The following is a 19,470-nucleotide window of genomic DNA, read 5'->3' on the forward strand; positions in this document are numbered from 1 at the left end:
TTACCTAGTATACTCTAGTTTAATCTGGTTGGATCTGGTTTGGTCTGGTTGGATATGGTTTAGACTTGTATATTCTAGTTAGGTCTGGTTTATTCTAGTTTAATCTGGTTAGATCTGATTTGTTCTAATTTGCTCTAGTTGGGCCTGGTGCTGTTTATTTTAATCTGGTTGGATATTGTTTAGTCTGATTTAATCTGGCTAAATGCAGTTTGGTCTAGCGTATCTATTTGGATTTGATTTATATCTGGCTTATATTTGTTTGGGCCTGGTGTTAGATCTCATTGGGATATGGTCTAATCAAATTATATTTGGTTAGGTCTGGTGTTATCTCATCTGATATCATTTGGTCTGGTTATTCTGGTTGGATCTGATTTAATTTGGTTGAATTTTGTTGGAACTAGGATAAAACTGATTGGACCTAGTTGGGTCTCGAGTTATCTTTTTGGGCAAGCCATCAACCCTAAGTGTCTCTCCATACTGTGCTGCAGGGCACTGTGCTCCTCAGCGCTACAGCTCCCTGATATGATGCCTGTAGGCCTCTGAGTTTTTCCTCTCAGAAACAGATTGCCAGTGTCCATGGGCCAGGGCAGCTTCTCCTCTGCCCTGTGGTATGTCTGGCATTGACTTCTCTTTCCAAGTGTGTTGGGTAATGTGTTTGTAGATAAAGGGAAGAGTCACGGAGAAAAACGGAAACCTTTATTAGCAGAGATAGCTGGCTTGGACCAGGTTCAGGGGAACATGGGGGAGCCATGAAGAAACTATCTAAAGGGGAGCCTTCGGGGACCAGGGGGAGACAAGTCACTATTTTGAGGGAGAAAGCTCTGGATTGGTTCTGACAGGACACTTGAGTGTGAACTGTGCAGGCTAGGCCCGTGTGTGTCTAGAGAGAGCCCTTACAGATACATAGCACCTTTGCTTTCGGAGTGGAAGGACTGGCCACTAAGGACCCTGACAAGCACCTGATGGAGAGGAGGGGTCTCCTCCAAGTCTGTGTTTGGAAATCCTCTTGCGTTCAATTTTCTAAAAGCCATAATCCAGCAAGCTGAGCTCATGCGAAGGTCAGCTTCGCGTTGAGCGTGGAAGACGGAACACAGATGGACACTGCAAGGATGGTGTGAAGGCACCAGGGACAGGTTAGGGGCGGTGAGGAGGAAGACAAGATGGCTGGATCCAGCCCAGATGGGAGAGGGGAAGTCAGCAAGATGGCCGCCATGACGTACAAACCAAGGGCGGGATCTAGATAGGAGCTCAGGTGAGCCATGAAGGACATTATACAAAGCAAAGAGTGTGCATCTCAGCTTTCCCTTTAAGACAGTTGAGTGGACCAATTGGGTCACATTTCCTATTCCTGTTTGGTCAGTGGGAAGGGCGAGAAGGCCTGTTGAAGTGTGTCTCCATGCCACGTGTGTCCAGCCACGTGTGTGGCCCTTTAGCCCAGTGCCACTTTCCTGGAGACTGTCTGGTAGAGTACGCCACGTAGCAGGGCCTGGTAGTTTGGTACACGGAATAGGTGGCGCTCGCCAAAGGCCACGTCATACTCTGCAGTCTTACCAGTGACAAGCACACGGATGTGGGGCTCATTCACCTGGGGTCCCACCACCACCACAAAGATCTCAATGCCTGCACGCTGGGCCTCCTGCACAGCCTTCTCAATGGCCTCTGCTGTGGCCCCCTGTGAGTTGCCGTCTGAGAACAAGAGCACTCTCTTCTTGGTGGCACCTGACGAGGCTTCCCGGTAGAAACGAGTCACGTAGCTCAGAGCATCGTTGACATCCGTGGCGTCGTTGATGAAGTCCATGCTGTCCACAGAACTGGCCAGCACTGTGTAGTTTTGCAAGAACTGAAGAGCCGCCCGACCTGGCTGTTGCTGCCCCTGGCCACTATACTGTACCACGGCCACCCGCACATCCTGGGAAGGATCCGCCCTGCCTGCTGACAGGAATCGCTCAGCTAGGCGCTTGGCGAAGACCTTGGTGGTTTCAAAGTTGTGGCTGCCAACACTGGCTGAGCTGTCTAGCAGGATGGTGATGTCAGCCGCGGAGGAGAATGTGACTGTGGGGCAGAGAGGGTGGCCTGAGCCTAGGTAGACTGCACAGGTCAGAGGGTGCCCAGATTTTCAGAGCTGCCAAGCCCCAGAGGAGAGTGCCCAGAGCCCTGTGGGACCCTTGATCAGGTCCTGCCTTCCCCACCCTGTCTCAGGCCATCCTTGTACTCACTTGGACAGGTATAATCTGGACACTTCTTATCTGTAAAGAAAAAAAGTCACCTGAATAAGTCCACCATCATGTGAACCATCCGAGTTCTGCTTTGGTCAGCTGCCTATGACAGACAGACAGACAGACAGACAGACAGAGAGACAGACAATGTCCTAGCACCATTTCCTGATCCTGGCTCCAAAATACTGAAAGGTGGAGTCAGGCCCTTGGCTTCTTCTTTAAAAGGGGGAAACTGAGTCTCAGAGGAGAAGAGGTAGTTTGCTGTTCCATGCCACTAATCTACTGCCTGTCATGAATCTGGCACAAAGTGCACCCCTTGACCAAGGTGTCCACAGCACGGAGTCAGACAAGTCATAAGGCTGACATAGAGTGTGCCCATGGTGTTGGGGGCAGGTGCTTTGTCCCATGTGTGTAGCATGAGAACAGCCATCCTCATGCTGCTCTGCTAGGCCAGGGGTCACCCTGGACAGTGCCATACAGCCAGGTCACAATCTCTCTTGAGGTAAAAGTGCCAGGCACATTGTGAGGACTGTTTCTAGCCCAAACAGTCCCCCAAAGCAGAGGAGGCATGTCTAAGACAGACGTAGGCATTGCCCATTCAGCACCCACCTATACAGATCTGGGCTGTTATGTTCTTCAGAAAGCCGTCTTCGAGAAGCTCTGCATAGTTCTCCTTCACCAGGGAGATACCTGGCCGACCTTGCGATAAGCCTTGGCAGGAAATGACGTTGAGCTGGTCGGAGCCCGCCACAAACCCAAACACATCCTTGATGCCCACAGAAACTACCTGCAGAGGACAGGGTTGCATGGATCAGCTGATCCTGGGCATCTCCTCCCCTGGAGAGCAGCCCCCCACCCCAACCCCAACCCCCGTTCAGCCTCTGCTAGGGTAATGCAACTGCCCACCTGAATGTCTGCGCCGCAGAGCACACTGAGAGGTGTCGTGTCCCGTTGAGTGTCAGAGCGTCCGTCCGTGATCACCAGGGCAATTCGGTTGTTCTGGGTGGGTGGAAGCAGCCGGTCCCGGGTGTACTGCAGCGCTTCTCCGGTGAATGTGCCACCAGCCATCCATTGTAGCTTCTTGACGGCTCTACACAGTAGACAGACAGGCCAGGGTCAGAGTCATGGTCAGGGTCCTGGCTAGGCCAGCCTGCTATAGGCCTGGGATTGGGGTGGCAATCTTGGGGATGCTCTTACTCTTTGAAGTCCTGGGCGTTGCGGACGTTGGGGCTCCGCATATCCACGTGCTCTTGCATCTGGTTGTGGCTATACTGTACCACGCCTGCATGAGACTGCCCTGGCTCAAACTGTGGGAATGACACCACTGGGTCTGGGGTCCAACACCACTATGTGCTAGAATCCCAGCCTTCCAAGGACCTCTACCCCAAGGCCCAAGACCCCTGCTCATTCACCCAGAGCCCTCCATAACTACTCCCCAGGGCCACAAGCCTCTGTACATGGTCCTCAAGGTTTTGTCCTTAAAGGATAATCTCTGGATCAGGATTCTCTGTGCTGTGAGGTGAGAATGCATGTGTGTGTGTGTGTATGTATATGGATATATACATATATGTGTGTATACATATAATACACACATATATGCATCTCCCATATATATTTCTACCATATATATATATATATATATATATATATATATATATATATATATTTATATTTATATTTCTATGGACATTAAGGATGAACTGTTTGGCTTTGTTGAAGGGTCCGGACAGCTCAATGTATATATCAATCAGTGTATACAGTGATGAGCTAGAAGCTTTGGTGGAGGGGACCAGCTCTCTATTGGCCCTACCTGTGGTCCCAGGTTGGCTTGTACTCACTTTGACCAGCTCATCCTTGCTCAACCGGTCAATGACCTTGATGATGAAGTCCTTGGCAATCTCAAAGTTCTGTAGGCCAATGCTCTCCGAGCTGTCCAGCACGAAGAGGATGTCAATGGGGCCACATGTGCACTCTAGGGAGGGAGGATGGGCCACAGCCCTCAGTGCCCTTCTATTGGTTTCCCCTGCATTCCACGGTCCCACCCCTGTGTCCTGGGATCCTCATGGTGAATCATGACTCCCCTGCCATGTCTCCTTGGGAGCTAGGCTTGCCAGGCTGGCCTCCTCTGACCAGACCCAGCACTTGCTGCCCTTGCTCCTTCATCCTAGCTCTGAGCCTATGGAGCTCTGGATAAGACAGGCCTGGAGGTCTGCTTCCTGCTCCAGTCTGTTGATGGTTACTTGCAACACTAGGCAGAAAGGCCAGGGATCAGCAGCATCCTAAGATGCCTGACCCCAGGGCACTGCTCACTGGGAAGGGAGACATCAGGGCGAGCACGTGGCGGAGCGAGCACGTGGTTGAGTGCCTTGTAGGGCTGGCCTGCTGCAGAGCCAGGGTGGGTCTACTTAACACTGCACAGGAACTCCCAAGGGTGAAGAAACATCACTCACCACAGCAGGCTGAGGAGAGAGGAGAAAAGGCACTGAATAGGACAGCTCTGGATTACAAGGTGCCCTGTCCTGCTCTGCCTGGCTTCACCTAGCTCTGGCCAGGTCCTCAGCATACTAGAGTCTCTGAAATCTCAGAGGGTGTGTAGCCCAGCCCTGGTTCTGGAGTGGGAGACCTGCCAATTTCCAGAGAGCCTAGACCCTGCCCACCAACACCTCCCAATCTCTGAGAACCTTCTGGAGCAACAGCCTGGGCCCTGTAGCTGGCAGGAACCTGCTGGCCCTTAAAAAAAAAAAAAAAGGCAACCTGAGATCCAGATACTCACAGCACATCTTCATGATAATATCCAGGATCTCACACTCCTGGGGAAAGAGATGACACTGTTGACGAGGCTTGGGCTGAGGCCATCCCTGCTGGTCCCTGGGAACCCCTGGGGATTGGCTCTATCCAGGGACTCCTCCCAGCCTAGAATGTTCCTGACTTTACCCCCTAAGAACATAAGCTATGATGCAGATACCAACGCATAGCTGCCATGTGTCCCCCATGGCCAGATGTCTCCCACAGTTGTTACCTGTGTCCCCTGAAGTCATCACAAGCCTCAACTGTAGTTGTGTATGTCTGTAGCATGGGTACAAGGCTTCAAGCCTCTGCCCCCAGCTGCCCCCCAGCTGTGAACAGTTTTCATTAATGTTCCCGTCCAGCTCCACGACCATAGTGGTCAGCCCCCAAATCTTATTTACAGACGCCATACTTACATCTGGCCCAGGTGGTCCCACATGTCCTGGAGGTCCCTGGCAGAGCAAATGCAGACCAAGACTGTAAATGGGGAGCCTGGATCAACGGAGCCCATGGATTCTTAAACTACATGTCCTCTGGGGACCTCAGTGTCCCTAATTGCCCTTGGGCAAGCCTGGTCCCTTGGGTCTTTTGGTTCCTGCCTCGAGTTACTTTATACATCTTTTCTTTGCTTCTACAAAACCCAAGCCCTCCAGCCATGTCACCTACCTGGGGTCCTTCTGGGCCTCGGTATCCCTTTGCCCCTTTGACCCCATGGGGTGAAATGTCATTGTTCTGGAAGGAAATGGAATGGGGTCAGCAGGACCAGCCATGTATATCAGTTGCCCAGACTCCAGCCCTCAGGGGGGCATCTCCAGCCTGCCCTGTGCCACTGTTCCAACGAGCAAAGCCTGCAGGGTTGGAATGCCAGAGAGAGTCTTCCCCTCCCCCCACCTCACTTACATCCTCTCCCGGGTCTCCGACTTCACCCTCATCCCCCTTGAGGCCAGGGTAGCCTTTCGTGCCCTGCAGGAAACAACATATATTGGTTAGTGGGATCTTGGGAGTAAAGCAGGCAGAGAAGGTAGATGTGCTATTGTGGGGGTGTCCCTGAAGTCAGTAGTGCAACCTCAGGGTCACATGTAAGTGTATGTGCATGATGCCTGGTGTCATGTGGGAAGGTGCTCACAGAGTCTTGATTGTGCATGTGAGCAGTATGGACCTACATACATGGCCTGTCAGAGGCAAGGTAGAGATACTCACATTTAGCCCAGGAGGGCCTCTGTTGCCTGGATACCCCTGTGAAGAAGGATAGGATAGTTATACCAAGCTCCATTGGGGAGGGCAGCCAAGTGAGAACCACAGGTGGATGTGCCCAGGGTTGGCAGAGTCCCAGGTCCAAATGCCCGGACTAACCGATGGCCCTGGTCTATCCCAGTCATCTAGATGCCCAGTTTGGCCCGAGGGATACCAAAGGAGGCTTGGTAGACATGTCTCTTGATACTCACAGGGAAGCCGGGGAAACCCTCCGTGCCATTTCCTGGTGGTCCATCCTCACCCTGAGAGAAGGTAGAGTTGCTGTCACCATACCAGATGGCTGGGGACAGCATCTGGGGACAGCTTTAAGCAAGAGAGTCTTGAATGAGGCATCTTGACACCCAACTGTGGAGGCCCCTCAACACCTCTCTCAGGGGCAAGTTATGGCAAGTCCCAGCTGCTAGTGTCCCTGATGAACAGCCCTAGCCCGGCAGGGTTGTTCTCCCAAATACTTACCCTCTCACCCATCAGTCCTGGGTCTCCGGGGGGACCAACAGGTCCTGGGGCTCCTCTGAGACCCTAAAGGAGAGGAACAGGTAATTGCTAGATCATAGCCAATGTAAGTTTGGGCTACACTATCCTTCTCTGGGACCAGGTGTAAGGAAATGGGGTGGGGGTATGGGAGATACTGCAAGACTGAGATATTCCTCAGGGTGGCACTCAGGGGTAGCCTAGGCCAACAGCAGAGAAGAGTGGACAAGTTCTTACCTCAGGACCTGGAGGACCCTCATCACCTCGGTATCCTTTAGGTCCAATGGGGCCAGCCTCACCCTAGAAGATTAAGAACTGTGAGAGCTCAGCTCACCACCCCCGGGCCATATCTGTTTGCCTTCCCTGAGAACAGAAAGTCCCAGGCCATGGGCTCCATCACTGTCATCTAGGGTCCTGGGCACAGGGGTGTAGGACCCTCGGGGCCTCAGGACAGGTGCGGCCAGTGGCCAGTGTGGGTCTGGTCAGGTTGGGCTCCCTGCATGTCTCTCTAGTATCCATGCGGGAGCCTTCACTTTAGGTGTCAGGGTGTGTGGATGTCCCTTTTGTTCAGGGGACCTTAATGGCTGTACTTTCCTGGGAAGTACCTCTAGCCCTGTAGAACCTCCATATGAAGTGGGTTCTCTCACCAAGACTTCTGCCCCTTCCCTACTAGACACAAGCAAGGTCAACTCCAGACTCAAGCTATGTCTGTCCCTGCCTCGTTCCCTCCGGATGGCTCTGAGGGGGCCTGGTGACCTGAAGACCCCAGTGTCTCCAGACTGAGCCTGGCTGAATAGCCCTGGCTCTCTGAACACGGGCTCTGGAAGGTCTTATTCATACCTTTAGATTCTGGAACCTTTGGTACCAAACTCACTCCAGCTAGCCTCAAAGCCTTGCCTCCTGAGGGTGCAAAGAGCTCACCTCCGTCCATCCGGTAGCCTAGGAACTCATATCGGTCCTCACCAACATAGTCTCCCTCCCTGTTGTAGCCAGGTCTCTATTACCTGTTACCCCCTCGCAACACACACACACACACACACTCACAGACACACACACTACCAGGCCCTGTGAACATAACAGCTCAAGGTCAGAGATCTAAGGTATGGTATGGAGGCTACAAGTGTCTGTATCCCAAGACCTCCACTACATTTCTTGGCCTCATGCTAAGCACTGACACACATTCATACCCAGCCAAAACAGGCTAGCATGGACACTATGTGTCTTCAGGGACACATATCTATAGGAGGGCCCCCCCTTCCCCGCCATGCCTAACCACTGGGAACACTTCCTTCTGAAGACCCAAGTGAAACTCTTGGCTTAGTTAGGCGTCATGGCTCCCTATAATATATCAGGCTTCCTACCGAGTCTCCAGGGATGCCGACGGGCCCCTCTCTTCCTTGATCACCCTGTGGTCCAGCTTCACCCTGGGGAGAAATGAGCCGATGAGTGTAGACGTAGAGGCCACGTGGCCACTAGCAGTTTGCTCTAGGAAGAGCCACTGTCTTGGTGACGAGCAATTGGGGCACTCTAGTGAGGGTTGCCTGAGTCTGCTGAACTCAAAACTAGAGACCAAGGCTGGCCCTACGTGCAGTGTCTCCTTCTCCAGATGCACCCACTAATGAGCAAGCCTCTGACAGGATTTGGATTGATGCCCTACCTTGGATGCCCTGGCAGAGCCCTGGCAGTTCCAGCCCTCCATCGGAAAGCAGGAGAGCTGAGGCATAGACACCACTAAGGAGGCACGGCTGGCCCTGCGGATCTATGCTCAACTCTGTCCGGCCTCAGTGTCCCCCCCTAGACAGTCCCAAGGCATGACTCACCGGGTCTCCCCTTGGGCCCCTCACACCAGGGGTCCCCCGAGGTCCTCTTTCACCAGGGCCACCCTGTGTGAAGAGAAACGGACGTGAGGCTGCCTACATCCCACTGTTAGGAAGGGTGGATGGAAGAAGCCTGAGAGCTAGACCTTATGACCATATGATCTTAGCAAATGTCTCTGTGGTCATGTGAGACCAGCCCATGGGCGGGCCTCTGTGTTCCTCAGGCCACCTACCTCCACAGACACCCAAGTGACCCAAAGGCCAGAACACGAAGTGAAATCTACGACACCTGTGTCTGGCTTCCCACCTAGCCAAGGCACTAAGGACCTCCAGGGACCAGGGCCAGGTCACGCTCACACAAGCCTCTCCTGGCAGTGGTGAAGACAGCAGCGACAGTACCATCCAGCCAACTCACCCTCTCTCCAGGGGCACCATCTGGGCCAGCATTTCCCTGAGACAAGGAGGAATAGCTCATGTTAGTTTGTTCACTAGCCTGCACTCAGTCTGTACGTGGGGATGGAAGCTGGAGAAGGATAGAGACACTCACTTCATCACCAGCCTCTCCTTTCTCTCCGGGGGGACCAGGCTCTCCCGGATCACCCTGGGTGGGGGAGGACAAGTTGAGAATGACCAAAATCCCCAGTGTCCATGAGGCCAATCCCAACCCGCCTCACGCTACTCCATCTTACCTCATCTCCAGGTGACCCTGAGCTCCCAGGTCTCCCAGCCTCACCGTCAGCTCCAGCTTCACCCTGGGGAAGATCAGGGATCATGGGTCATAGGTCCATACAGTGAAAGCCATACCACAGCTTAATGATTACCCTAACCTTGGGCCATACCAACCACCTCTGGAAGAGTTCTGACCTCCCCGGATCCTCCAAGTCACCCACAGCGGCAGAGCACGGTCTTGGCCATCTCAGCCTCAAATCTCCTCAGGTCTAGACCTGAGATGTTGGGTGGCGAACGGCAAATTTGGCTACCACTCAAGGCTTTATGGTTTTTGCTGCTCTGAGCCAGGCTTGGTCCCCACACTGTGGGTCCCGGGAGGAATGCTGGACCCAGGACGCCTGCCACTTACCTTTTCTCCCTTCATCCCAAAGGCACCGGCATCGCCCTTGGGACCCGGGGGTCCTTGAATGCCCTAGTGGGAAGATGGAGAAGCAAACTGGAGCTAGCCAAGACCCTCATGGGCCCTAGACAAGTGGTCACACTCAGACTGAGAAAGTGAATCAAATGGCTCCACGTAGCGCTCACTCATTGGGAGGAGTCAGTATAGCAAGGGCTGGACCAAGTTCCTAAGAACCCACAATTCTGAGACACGGGGATAGAGGAAGTAACTTACATCAAATCCTGGTGAGCCCTTGCAGCCTGGTAGCCCTGGGTATCCCGTCTCCCCCTGGAAGGAGAAGAAAACGTCAAGATCGGACTGGTTGAGTGGAGGCTAGAGTTCTGTTCATCCAAGCCCCTCCCAGGAAAGTCAGGAGCCCTCTGAAATCAAGTGGCTCACTTGGGGTTTACTAGGACCTGGGTCTTGGCAGGAACCATCGCCTGACTCGCACCTCCAGGTTTCCCAGGAAAGCCCACTATGGGAACTGCACCCATCCTCGATAGCACACCCCACCCTCCCAGCCCTCCTGCCTCAGGAGTACCTTCATGCCGTCGACCCCGTCGATTCCTCGCTTGCCTTTCTCGCCCTGTGAGGCATGGAGACACAAGAAGGTTAGATGGAGGCCACGTGTCACTAGCATTGGTCCATGGACAGCATCTACGTCCTCGGCCCATCCACACTCACCTTGTAACCTTTCGGTCCTCTGGAACCCTGTGAAAACAGGAAGAAGAGGGTCAGAGGGCAGTGCCCACTGCACCTCCATTCTCCCATTAGGTGGAATGGCGACACCAACCCACCAACCCAAGAAAGCAGGGGAACTGGAGATCAGGGACACTGGACAGAGAGATCAGGGACACGGGGCAGAATGGGTAGGAAAGACAACAGGGTCTGTGTTCTGAGGGTCTCCAGGAACTGTCCACTGAGGTACCATGACACTCCCCATGCCCCATCCTCTCTGACCCAGGTGACCTGAGGCGGCAGCAGAACTCACAGGGTCTGCCTCTAAAGACCAGCCACATTCCCCCAGAGGCATAGAGAAGGCCAGGAGGGTCTACTTCCCATGCTCCCCTCTGACAGAAACACCAGCTGCCTCCCTCTGATGCTCATCACTCAACGCTCTGTACTCGGAGAGACACAACCGGAAGCTGGCCCTCACTCACCTTCTCTCCGCGGCTCCCCTTTTCTCCCTATGAACCAAACAGAAAAGGAAGGGATCCGTTATTGTTGTACACAGCAGCTTGGGCCTTGCTTCCAAACCCTGATCCATCCCCACCCAAGAGATTGGACATTAGGGATGCGTACCTTCATACCCTGGTACCCGACTGGTCCAAGATCCCCAGGCCGTCCCTGGAACAGAACAAGAGATAGTCAGACATCCCTGGATAGCATTGGAAGGTCCTACTCAGCCCACCTCACCCCTTGCTACAGCTAGACCCACGTAGAATCCTTAAGGGACCTGTGGTGGGGCCCCTGAAGGTCAGGAAGGAGCCCAGCACACCCAGGAGGGAGGAGAGGGTATGTACCGTGCCCCAGAGGAAAGGATGGGGAGCCACAACACCTGGAGGGGGGCAGCTAGAAGGGAGAGAGATTTGCCAGGAGACTTATCATGGCTGAAAGCGGAGGCCCTCAGATTTGGTCAGCCTGGCCCTTGGTGTGCCTTTCTTCCCCCAACAAGACAGGCTGTGTGGTCTCTGTGCTCAGAATTATGCTTCTGGAAGTTCCTACAGCTCTGATGTCCAGCCTCAGGCTTCTCTGCCCTTGTCCCCACCCTCATATGGACAGTAACCAAAACTTACAGGGTCTCCAGCTTCTCCCTTCTCTCCCGGAAGACCCGGCTTCCCTCGTTCCCCCTGGAAGGCAGAGGAGATCAGCTCAGGGGAGGCCAGGTCAGGAGCCACAGCCATCTGCTCTGGAAAGCTGGGCAAGATCCCTTGTACATGAAAAGATTCTTCAGAGTGATTCCATCCAGGCTTCAGAGTCGTCCTGGCCGTGGCTCCTGGACCTGCCTGGCATCTGGGAGTCTTACCCACCAGGGTCCTCATGCTGTGTCATCATTAGATCTGTGCCTTTGCCCGCAGGTGCTCAAAGCTGAACTGATACGCTGCTTCAGTCCCAGAGGAACAGGGAGACCCAGCAGAGAGGCTCCCCAGAGGGCCATAGCAGCTCTGCGGATGATGGCCATGTGGTAGGTGAACCATTCTAGACCTGGCCTTCTGTAGGAACCAACACTGAGTGTCTCCCTTGGTGTTCAAATCTGTGCCACGTGAGCCACGCTGAGAGCTCCAGTTTCTGGCCCACAAGGAGCAGGCTCTGCAACCCCAGCTCCCACACCACAAACCCGCATTAAGCCTGGACTTTCTCCCAGGATAAAGGCAAACTGACAGCCAGTGTTGCATGTACCAGGTACCCAAGGAGGTAGGCACAGAGCTATGGCATCTCCACTGTGGCTTGTCCCAATAAGAGTTATTTCAGACACTCAGTATATGCATAATGTTTGTGTGCACTGTGTCTAGGTTATTCATCCTTGACTTATTCAAAAGCTGATTTCTCTGTCCCCAAATCTTGTTTCAATGTAGACTTGGCATTATAAAGCTTAGGTCAAGAATCTCCTATTTCAAGTTTGGATAAACAGTTCTTACCATTTACTCTCTGCCTTGTCCATAAATGCTGAACACCCAATGGCTGGGCAAAAGAGAGAATAGGGCGGGATTTCTACCAGCCAGGGGAAGGAGATGGGGAGGGAGAGTCAGACTGGTCATGAGGATGAAGAGAGGTTAGAGCCACGAAGGAGGGGGCCAGAGAGATGTCATAGAAACACACCTGAAGCTCAAAGAACAAGACCAATAAGAAACAGCAAGTATATTGGGATCATGACTGAGAAGTCGCCAGGTTAGCTTAAGAGGTTGATATATATCACTTAACTGCCCAGGTATTGAGATGCAGCTTGAAAGAAATCTTGGTTTCTCTGTGAGGTTATGGGGATTAGCATAAGGTGAAGAAATACAGTCATGGATGAATTCACTGCTCCCATCCATATTAAAATAATTCCGCTGACAACTCACCTCATACCCAGGGTCACCTCGGGGCCCTGGAGGTCCTCTGGCAGCCTGGGGGAAACAAGAGAGACGTTATTAACCCCAGATCCTAGACAGAGGTCCCAGGCCAGCAGAGAGGGTGGACTATACTTACCTGACACTCAAAAGAACAGCACTGTGGAAGAGAAAGATAGGAGACCAGTCAGAGACCGAACATGGAGACACCCCCCAACACTAGGACCCGTGTAAGACCCAGGCCCTGACTCGGGTCTCAGAGGGAAGCACTTACCACTTGTTCCACATTATTTTTCTGAAATGAAAATGAAAGAAAGAGTTACTCTTTCCTGTGGGCACAGCCCTCCTTCTCCCTACCCCTGACCCTTGACCCCCGACCTCTGACTCCCCCGACCCCTGTCTCCGAAGATGTCCATGCTCACAATCATGTCCACAATGGTGTCAATGGTCTGGCTGATGGCTTCTTCTGCATCGCGGCTATGCCCCCAGTCAGCTGCCGTGAAATTGCGTCGGTATGTGTGGTCTGTGGCGATGATACTTAGCCGTGGCTCCTGAGAGCGCAGGGAAGGAGAGATGAGTAAGTCACCTCCACAAGGCCATGCACCACTGTGAACCGGATAGAGGAACCCACACAGGGATACCCACACTCCTCAGTGGGGTGGAGTCAGCCCTTTGAAGGGCTAGGACTGTCTACTAGAGAGTCTTTGCCCCAAGGGTCACACCAGGGACCCAGCAGGTGGGAGGCCTTGAAACAGACTATGTGTACTCAAACAGTGGCAGAAGAGAGGACACCAGTGGCTCTGGGGCCCAGGAGGCCAGAGGCCCTCCATCTTGTGTGCTTGGTATAAGGGGAGGAGAGACTCTTACCAGGTGATCAGGTGTGATGGCCACAGAAAAGACCTTGATGCCCAGGTGTTTGGCCTCATTCACTGCATCTTCCAGACCCCCGCATGGTTCCTTGTAGCCCTCTAGAGGATGCCCATCGGTCACCACGATCAAGTACTTGTTCTCCTTCAGGTGGGAGCCCCTGGAGAGGCGAGCATGGTGAGGGATCTTCTCTAGGGCTCAGAGCTGAGAACCCCAGAGCTGAGACCCAGGAGAAGAACCCAAGACAGCTCTGGACATGCTGTCCCCTGTCACCCAGGGACCAGGTTTTACCATTGATCATAATTATAAAGTATCCAATCTCATGGGGTTACATGTCTGCAAATATCGCTTCGAGATGCACACTTTCAGGAAAGACACCAGTCCTCAGCTTGTACCCCCTAAATGGGCATCATCTTAAGATACCTTGGACCCAAAATCTCTGGGAACAAGAGGCCCAGGGGTGACCCCGGGCTACTAGGGTAGTCCTGTAGAAGGTAATTGGTGTCAGATCTAGGGGGACTCAGACAGCCTTTGATTGTTTCACCCTAAAAAATGCAGTGGGCCTTCTTGAGGAAGAGGTCAAAGTGAAATAGGGATCCACACAGACAGACACAAAGTCTTTCCCATATGCTGGGAGCCATATCATGTGTATTCTAGAAAACCCACCTTCACATTTATTCTGTGGGTTGCATGACGTGGCCGTGCTCTGAATTCCTAGGCCCCCAACCCAGCCACTAGCTTTCTTGCCTCATAAAGTTACACAAGATGAGAGATAAGACCTGCTGTCCCATGCAGTGTCACCACCACACATGGGTGTTGAGATGGATGGGCTAAATGAACCTTGGCCTGGTGCTTAGCTCGGCAGCCTCATAATGCTAGAGAGTCTCAGTGAAGCTACAGAAGGGAAGAGTCGTGAGGAGGCAGGTATGGCTCCCCTGTGCTGGCTGCACTGGGCAGCTGATGCTGAGGGGGCTGGGTAGATATGCAACCTGTGCCTACCAGACTGGTCATGGGCACCCTGTGAGCACAGAATTATAGCCACCCCTTGCCCCTCAGCTCAACACCTTGGGCCATTACGGGAAGGCATCTAGCCATGTGAGGAGAGATCCTCAGACCATGCAGGATAGCAAGGGAGACAGAAGCCATGCCCCCTGCTGCTAAAGAACATCGTCTGGGTGGTCCCAGGGCTGCACTGTCATAGCCGTTCTGCAATAACTGGCTTCTCTCTCCGTATCTCCTATGGTCTTTCTCTCTCTCTGCTGCCTCTGGGTGTGGTGACTAAGGTCCTTTAGTCAAGAGAGACACATGGGTGGGTGGAGATCCGGGCATGGCCCCGTGGTCCCTGCAGAGGTTTGTGGCTACAGGAGCATCACTCCCTGAGGCAGTCTCTAGCTGTTGACCCGTCTCTAGCTGTTGGCCCAGTGCTTGATGGGTAACAGGCAGCCTGCTAGAAGTTCACCTGACCATGAAAACGGGCCAAAGAGGCCCTGTAGTACACAGGTTGAAAAGGCCTATGGGTAGAGAGAGCCCCCTTAGACTGTCCCGGCTCATAGACACAATGGGTCCAGATTTGGCCACCATGATCGGCCCTCCTCCACTCACCCTATGAGCAGCTCCTCCAGCCCCTTCTTAATGGCGCAGTCGGTGTAGGTGCCTTTCCCGAAGTACTTGACCGCATCCACGCTGGCCTTGAGCTCATCGCGGCCACTGGGCATGCGCGTGAGCCCTCGGATGATCTCCACCTCGTCACTGTAGTGCAGCGCACCCGCGTTCCAAACCAGGTTGCGGTCACACCGGTAGTACCTGCGAGTCGTAGGTGAAATGAGGTGAGGTGAGCCCAGAAAGACCTCTCCCACCCCACCCCAAGGACATGCTAACCCTTGACCTTCATGAAAGAGCTTGCTGTCCCACCACCCAAGGGTACCACTGTGTCCCCATCTCACAGACAGGCAGGTGACTCAGAGTCCTGTGATGGAAAGGGGAGGTCCCTGTCCTGGGGGCTATACAATGGGTATGGCTGTACAAACCAACTGAGTCTCAACTGAGCCTTAAAGGTGACCCCAGCTGGGGTCCCAGATGGCCACGCATTACAGAAGACTGGGTGAGACTAGAGGCAGGCACAGGCCAGATTTAACTAGGACATGGGGGTTTCTGAAGTGGGTCTGAGTTCCCTCTACCCTGCTCTGTAGCATATGGCCCCACAGCTGTCCAGGGTCTGCGATGGGGCCCCACACATGTATTTTCAGGAGACAGAGTGACCAAGGCCCCTATAGTGAAGCTAATATATAGTGAAGCTAATATATATATATATATATATATATATATATATATATATATATATATGTGTGTGTGTGTGTGTGTGTGTAGTTTCACCCCATTTCACAGGTGGGATCCTGAGACACCGGAAGCTAAAGGGATGGAGGACACCCACTCTTATCTGCACTTAGATCAACTTTTTCCTCCCTACAGCCTCAGACATTTTCCCTAAGTTCAGGTCCCCGAGGTGGACAGCCTTGGGGGTAGCTGGTTCACCCCAATCTGCCAGAGCTCACTTATCTCCATGGGCAGAGAGCCCCTGGCCCTGGACCGGTAGTTAGCATGGTTAAGACCTGTACGGGCTAAGTTCCTGTCCTCACAGTGACAGACTGTGGGGACCCTGCTAGGGGAGGAGACTCATGATCTGCATCCTTCCTCAGGGCCTGCCTCCAGCCACACCCTCTGCCCCTAGTGTCCCATTGAGGAGGGAGGGAGGAAGAGAGTGAATGAAGCATGGTATGTCCCACAGTCCCCTCCTCCCAGCCCTTGTGATGAAGACACTGGGGATGTTCGGCCCAGGACTTAGGCAGAGGCTCTAATGCCCATGTGGGCAGGTGGGATCCAGCTGCAGGCAGAACTCCGGGCACCAGGCATAGCTACACAGCTGGCGGACTCCCCAGACCCCTGTCTGTGTGTTTGGAAAATGGAGACCTCACATTTCTATACTCAAAACCCTCTTCTCAACCCTGTTGACAAGGAGACTTCCCCTCCTCCCCACCATCCCATCTCCTACCCACTCGCCCTCCCTCCTGTCCCTCTGAGCTGTAGAGACATGGGATGGAGCTCTGGGCAGCTTCTGAAATTCGGAGTTAAGGCTCAGCTCTCCCTGCAGGTCCAGTCCCCCTCCACCCCCTACCCCAGGACCACAGAGCTACAGGACAGGCCAAGGCAAGCTCACTCTACCTGTCTCTCAGGTTGTCGATGAAGCGCTTAGTGAAGGACTTCACCTTGTCCACCAGGGCCCCATAAGGTTTCAGCCTTAAGGCCACACTCTCCGAGGTGTCGAGCACGAAGAATAGATCCACAGGGCAGTCTGAGCCAGAGAAGGTCCCATGAGCCATGCCCTGAGGCCGGCTGGGGGCACCAGGCCCCTTCACATATTCCCATTCTGGCCAGAGCCTTCCTGGCCAGACACCATCCATTCTCCCCAGCAGAGCTCTGAGCAGGTGACTGGAGCAGTCCCAGCCCCTCACCTGCCTGGTGGGCAACACCCAGCAGGGTCTGAGTGAGAGCCAGGTCTCAGGGTGTCCTGTCCTTGGACAGAGCCTTGCTCAGTTACAGTGGCCTTGGCCAGTTACAGAGGGCAGGGGCTGCCTGGGAGAACTGGACTATTTCTCCTTATGGTCTCCAGTTCAACAGAAAGCCACCAGATCTGTGACCTCCCCCTGAGTTGTGAAGAGGCAGGTTACCTATGCTGGCCATCAAGCAAAGAGAGACTATCAGTCATTTACTCAGGACAGAAATGGACCGGGAGTGGTAGCCTAGCCACAGACTCCCCTCAATGCTAGGTCCCTCTGGAGTTTACCAACCTGTCATCTCCCTAGCATGGCAAGATTTGGGGTGACAGGACTCCGGGGCCTTTCAGCTGGGAGCCGGGTGTTAGAGCTGCTTCAAGACGGGAAGCAAATAGAATGCAGGCTTGGACAAGGGACAAGCCCCCTTCTCGGTGGCTCTCCACAAGATTAAGACAGAGGGGGAGGGAGGACGAGGGACAGTACCTTGTGGGGCATTGAGCCCCATCTACTTCCAGGCCTTCAGGCAGCTAAACACAGCACACAGGGAGCACAGCCAGTTCACTCACCTTGGAAGGCAATCGCTTTGGAGCCCTGGATGTCCTGTGCGGCCACCCAGCAGGCTTGTAGCAGCAGGGGCAGCACAGCCTGGGCCAGCCTCATGTTTCTGGCTGGCCTGCGAGTCACCGTCAAATGTGGGCCAGGGTCAGGGTGGGCACTGGTAAAGGCAGAGTGAGAGGTTGTCTCTGCTTGCTGCAGTCTGTGGAGAGAGCCAGGGAGGGTGGAGGGAGGGAGGGAGGTGCAGAGAGGGGAGGGATCAGGAGAGGAGGGGGAGAGGAAGGGGAGGGCCTCAGAGCTGAATGAGTCAGAGCCTCAGCATCGGGGCCTCTGGAACCTTGAAGAGAAAAAGGCCCTCTCCTCTAGGGTACCCAGAGCCAAGACACTCCTGGGCTGTGGACTTCCTGTTGCTACGGTGTGTGGGATGTTTGCCCGCTCAGAGTCAACCGTCCAGTGTAACGTAGGATAAAATATAGGATGAACAAACTCTGATTCCCAAAAGAAGTTCCAGGAAATATTTCTGGTTGTTTAATTCCAAATACCGCCTTTGGGACTGTGCAGCCCAGTTTTCTGGTGTGAGCCACAAACGTGGCTTTCTCGGGTGCTGGTGATTTCTGTGTAGCTGTCACTTCGGTTTAAATACTTAACTTGCAACAGATATTTGATCTTTTGATCTTTATTATGGAAATCCAAGTTGTCAACACTAACCATATGGATATATAAGAGTTTCTCTCTGTTTCTGTCTCTCTCTTACCCAGAGAAAATTCCAGAAGAGTGGTGTAGTCGTTATAATACAAAAATTTGGTTACAAATTTCAGCATCATTAATAATAAGAGTCAGTAAAGAAAACCAACAGTGACAGTGAATCCTAGGACTCCGTGAGACTATGTCCTTTGTCCTCCTCCTGCCTGCCCTACAGAATATGTCACCATGGCGGACACATGTTCTTCCTGGCAGTAATCTCATGCCCACCCCCTCCCTAACCTGAGCTTCAGGCCGTTAGCTTTGGGCTGTGGCTTCATGTTGTACACATGGCCTTCTTTCTTGGCCTTTGGAGCCTCCACAAGCTGAGCTATTTTTTTATAGGGTGGTCGCACAATAAAGACAGCTTAAACCCCTCGGGACAGGGCCTGGTGTGTCTGTACCGATAGATACCCTGACGGACACTGGGATAGACACACTGGTAGCCATGCTGATTCTCATGCTGGGCTTTCTAGATGTGCTCTTCTGGGCCAGAAAGAGCAGGGGGCTGTCATGTAGCAGATGCATGGTATCACACAGCGACAGTCATAGAGGTCTCTTGGTTGGGTTCAGAGCCATGCGCTGTCAGGCCTGATGGGTCTTGGGGTAATGAATAAAGGGTGGTTAGGAAAATACACAGCACCAGTGCTCCAGTCTGCTAAACCCCCCCCTCCCTGCAGGCTACACAGCACTGGCTGACTCTGGACCCAAGTGACCTGCCTCACTTAGCCTATATTCCTTAGGATGATACTGCAGAGGCAGCCTCAGGATGGCGGGTGTGGCCCAGGTAGAGCAGGCTGTAGCTTGTGGGTGTTCTAACCAAGGAACTTGGACAGACCCGTCACACAGCTGGCTGTATTCATCCTTTCTAGCTGGTCCGGTGCCAACTCATGAGCTTTATACAGAAGGAGCAGGGTCTAGTGCTCTGTAGGCCTCAGTCCAGGGATACATCCCTACCCAGCCGCTCTTCCACCACCTGCGTTCCTCTCTTCCGGTTGTCTCTGCGTACACAGACAGCCGTGATAGGGAGAACACACAGCAAGTACCGGAGAA

General features: G+C 53.5%; 1 protein-coding gene across 1 annotated transcript; it reads right to left on the reverse strand.

Moving 5' to 3' along the window:
- Positions 1–681: 681 nt before the first annotated feature.
- Col6a1 (collagen type VI alpha 1 chain) lies at positions 682–17,894 on the reverse strand. Its single transcript, XM_021204570.1, has 35 exons — positions 17,688–17,894; positions 16,790–16,919; positions 15,173–15,373; positions 13,571–13,730; positions 13,126–13,254; positions 12,978–12,998; positions 12,843–12,863; positions 12,716–12,760; positions 11,450–11,503; positions 10,956–11,000; positions 10,814–10,840; positions 10,338–10,364; positions 10,195–10,239; positions 9,888–9,941; positions 9,624–9,686; positions 9,235–9,297; positions 9,093–9,146; positions 8,961–8,996; positions 8,549–8,611; positions 8,090–8,152; positions 6,966–7,028; positions 6,714–6,776; positions 6,449–6,499; positions 6,204–6,239; positions 5,904–5,966; positions 5,670–5,735; positions 5,420–5,455; positions 4,990–5,026; positions 4,667–4,675; positions 4,055–4,188; positions 3,414–3,523; positions 3,123–3,306; positions 2,826–3,003; positions 2,217–2,246; positions 682–2,052 (listed from the first exon to the last, which is right to left on the reverse strand). The coding sequence occupies exons 1-35, from the start codon at positions 17,779–17,781 to the stop codon at positions 1,430–1,432; spliced, it is 3,078 nt and encodes a 1,025-aa protein (XP_021060229.1). The 5' UTR covers positions 17,782–17,894; the 3' UTR covers positions 682–1,429.
- Positions 17,895–19,470: the final 1,576 nt, after the last annotated feature.

Source organism: Mus pahari, chromosome 9 (assembly GCF_900095145.1).
Source record: "Mus pahari chromosome 9, PAHARI_EIJ_v1.1, whole genome shotgun sequence".
NCBI classification, from domain to species: Eukaryota; Metazoa; Chordata; class Mammalia; order Rodentia; family Muridae; genus Mus; species Mus pahari.

Bases quoted from the DNA above. Each gene is read 5' to 3' on its own strand.
- Col6a1 (XM_021204570.1), bottom strand. From the start codon at position 17,781: ATGAGGCTGGCCCAGGCTGTGCTGCCCCTGCTGCTACAAGCCTGCTGG. The intron at 15,374-16,789 runs GTAGAGTGAGCT...TACGACTCGCAG, and splicing joins ATCGACAACCTGAGAGACAG to GTACTACCGGTGTGACCGCA. The intron at 3,307-3,413 runs GTAAGAGCATCC...TCTACTGTGTAG, and splicing joins AACGCCCAGGACTTCAAAGA to AGCCGTCAAGAAGCTACAAT.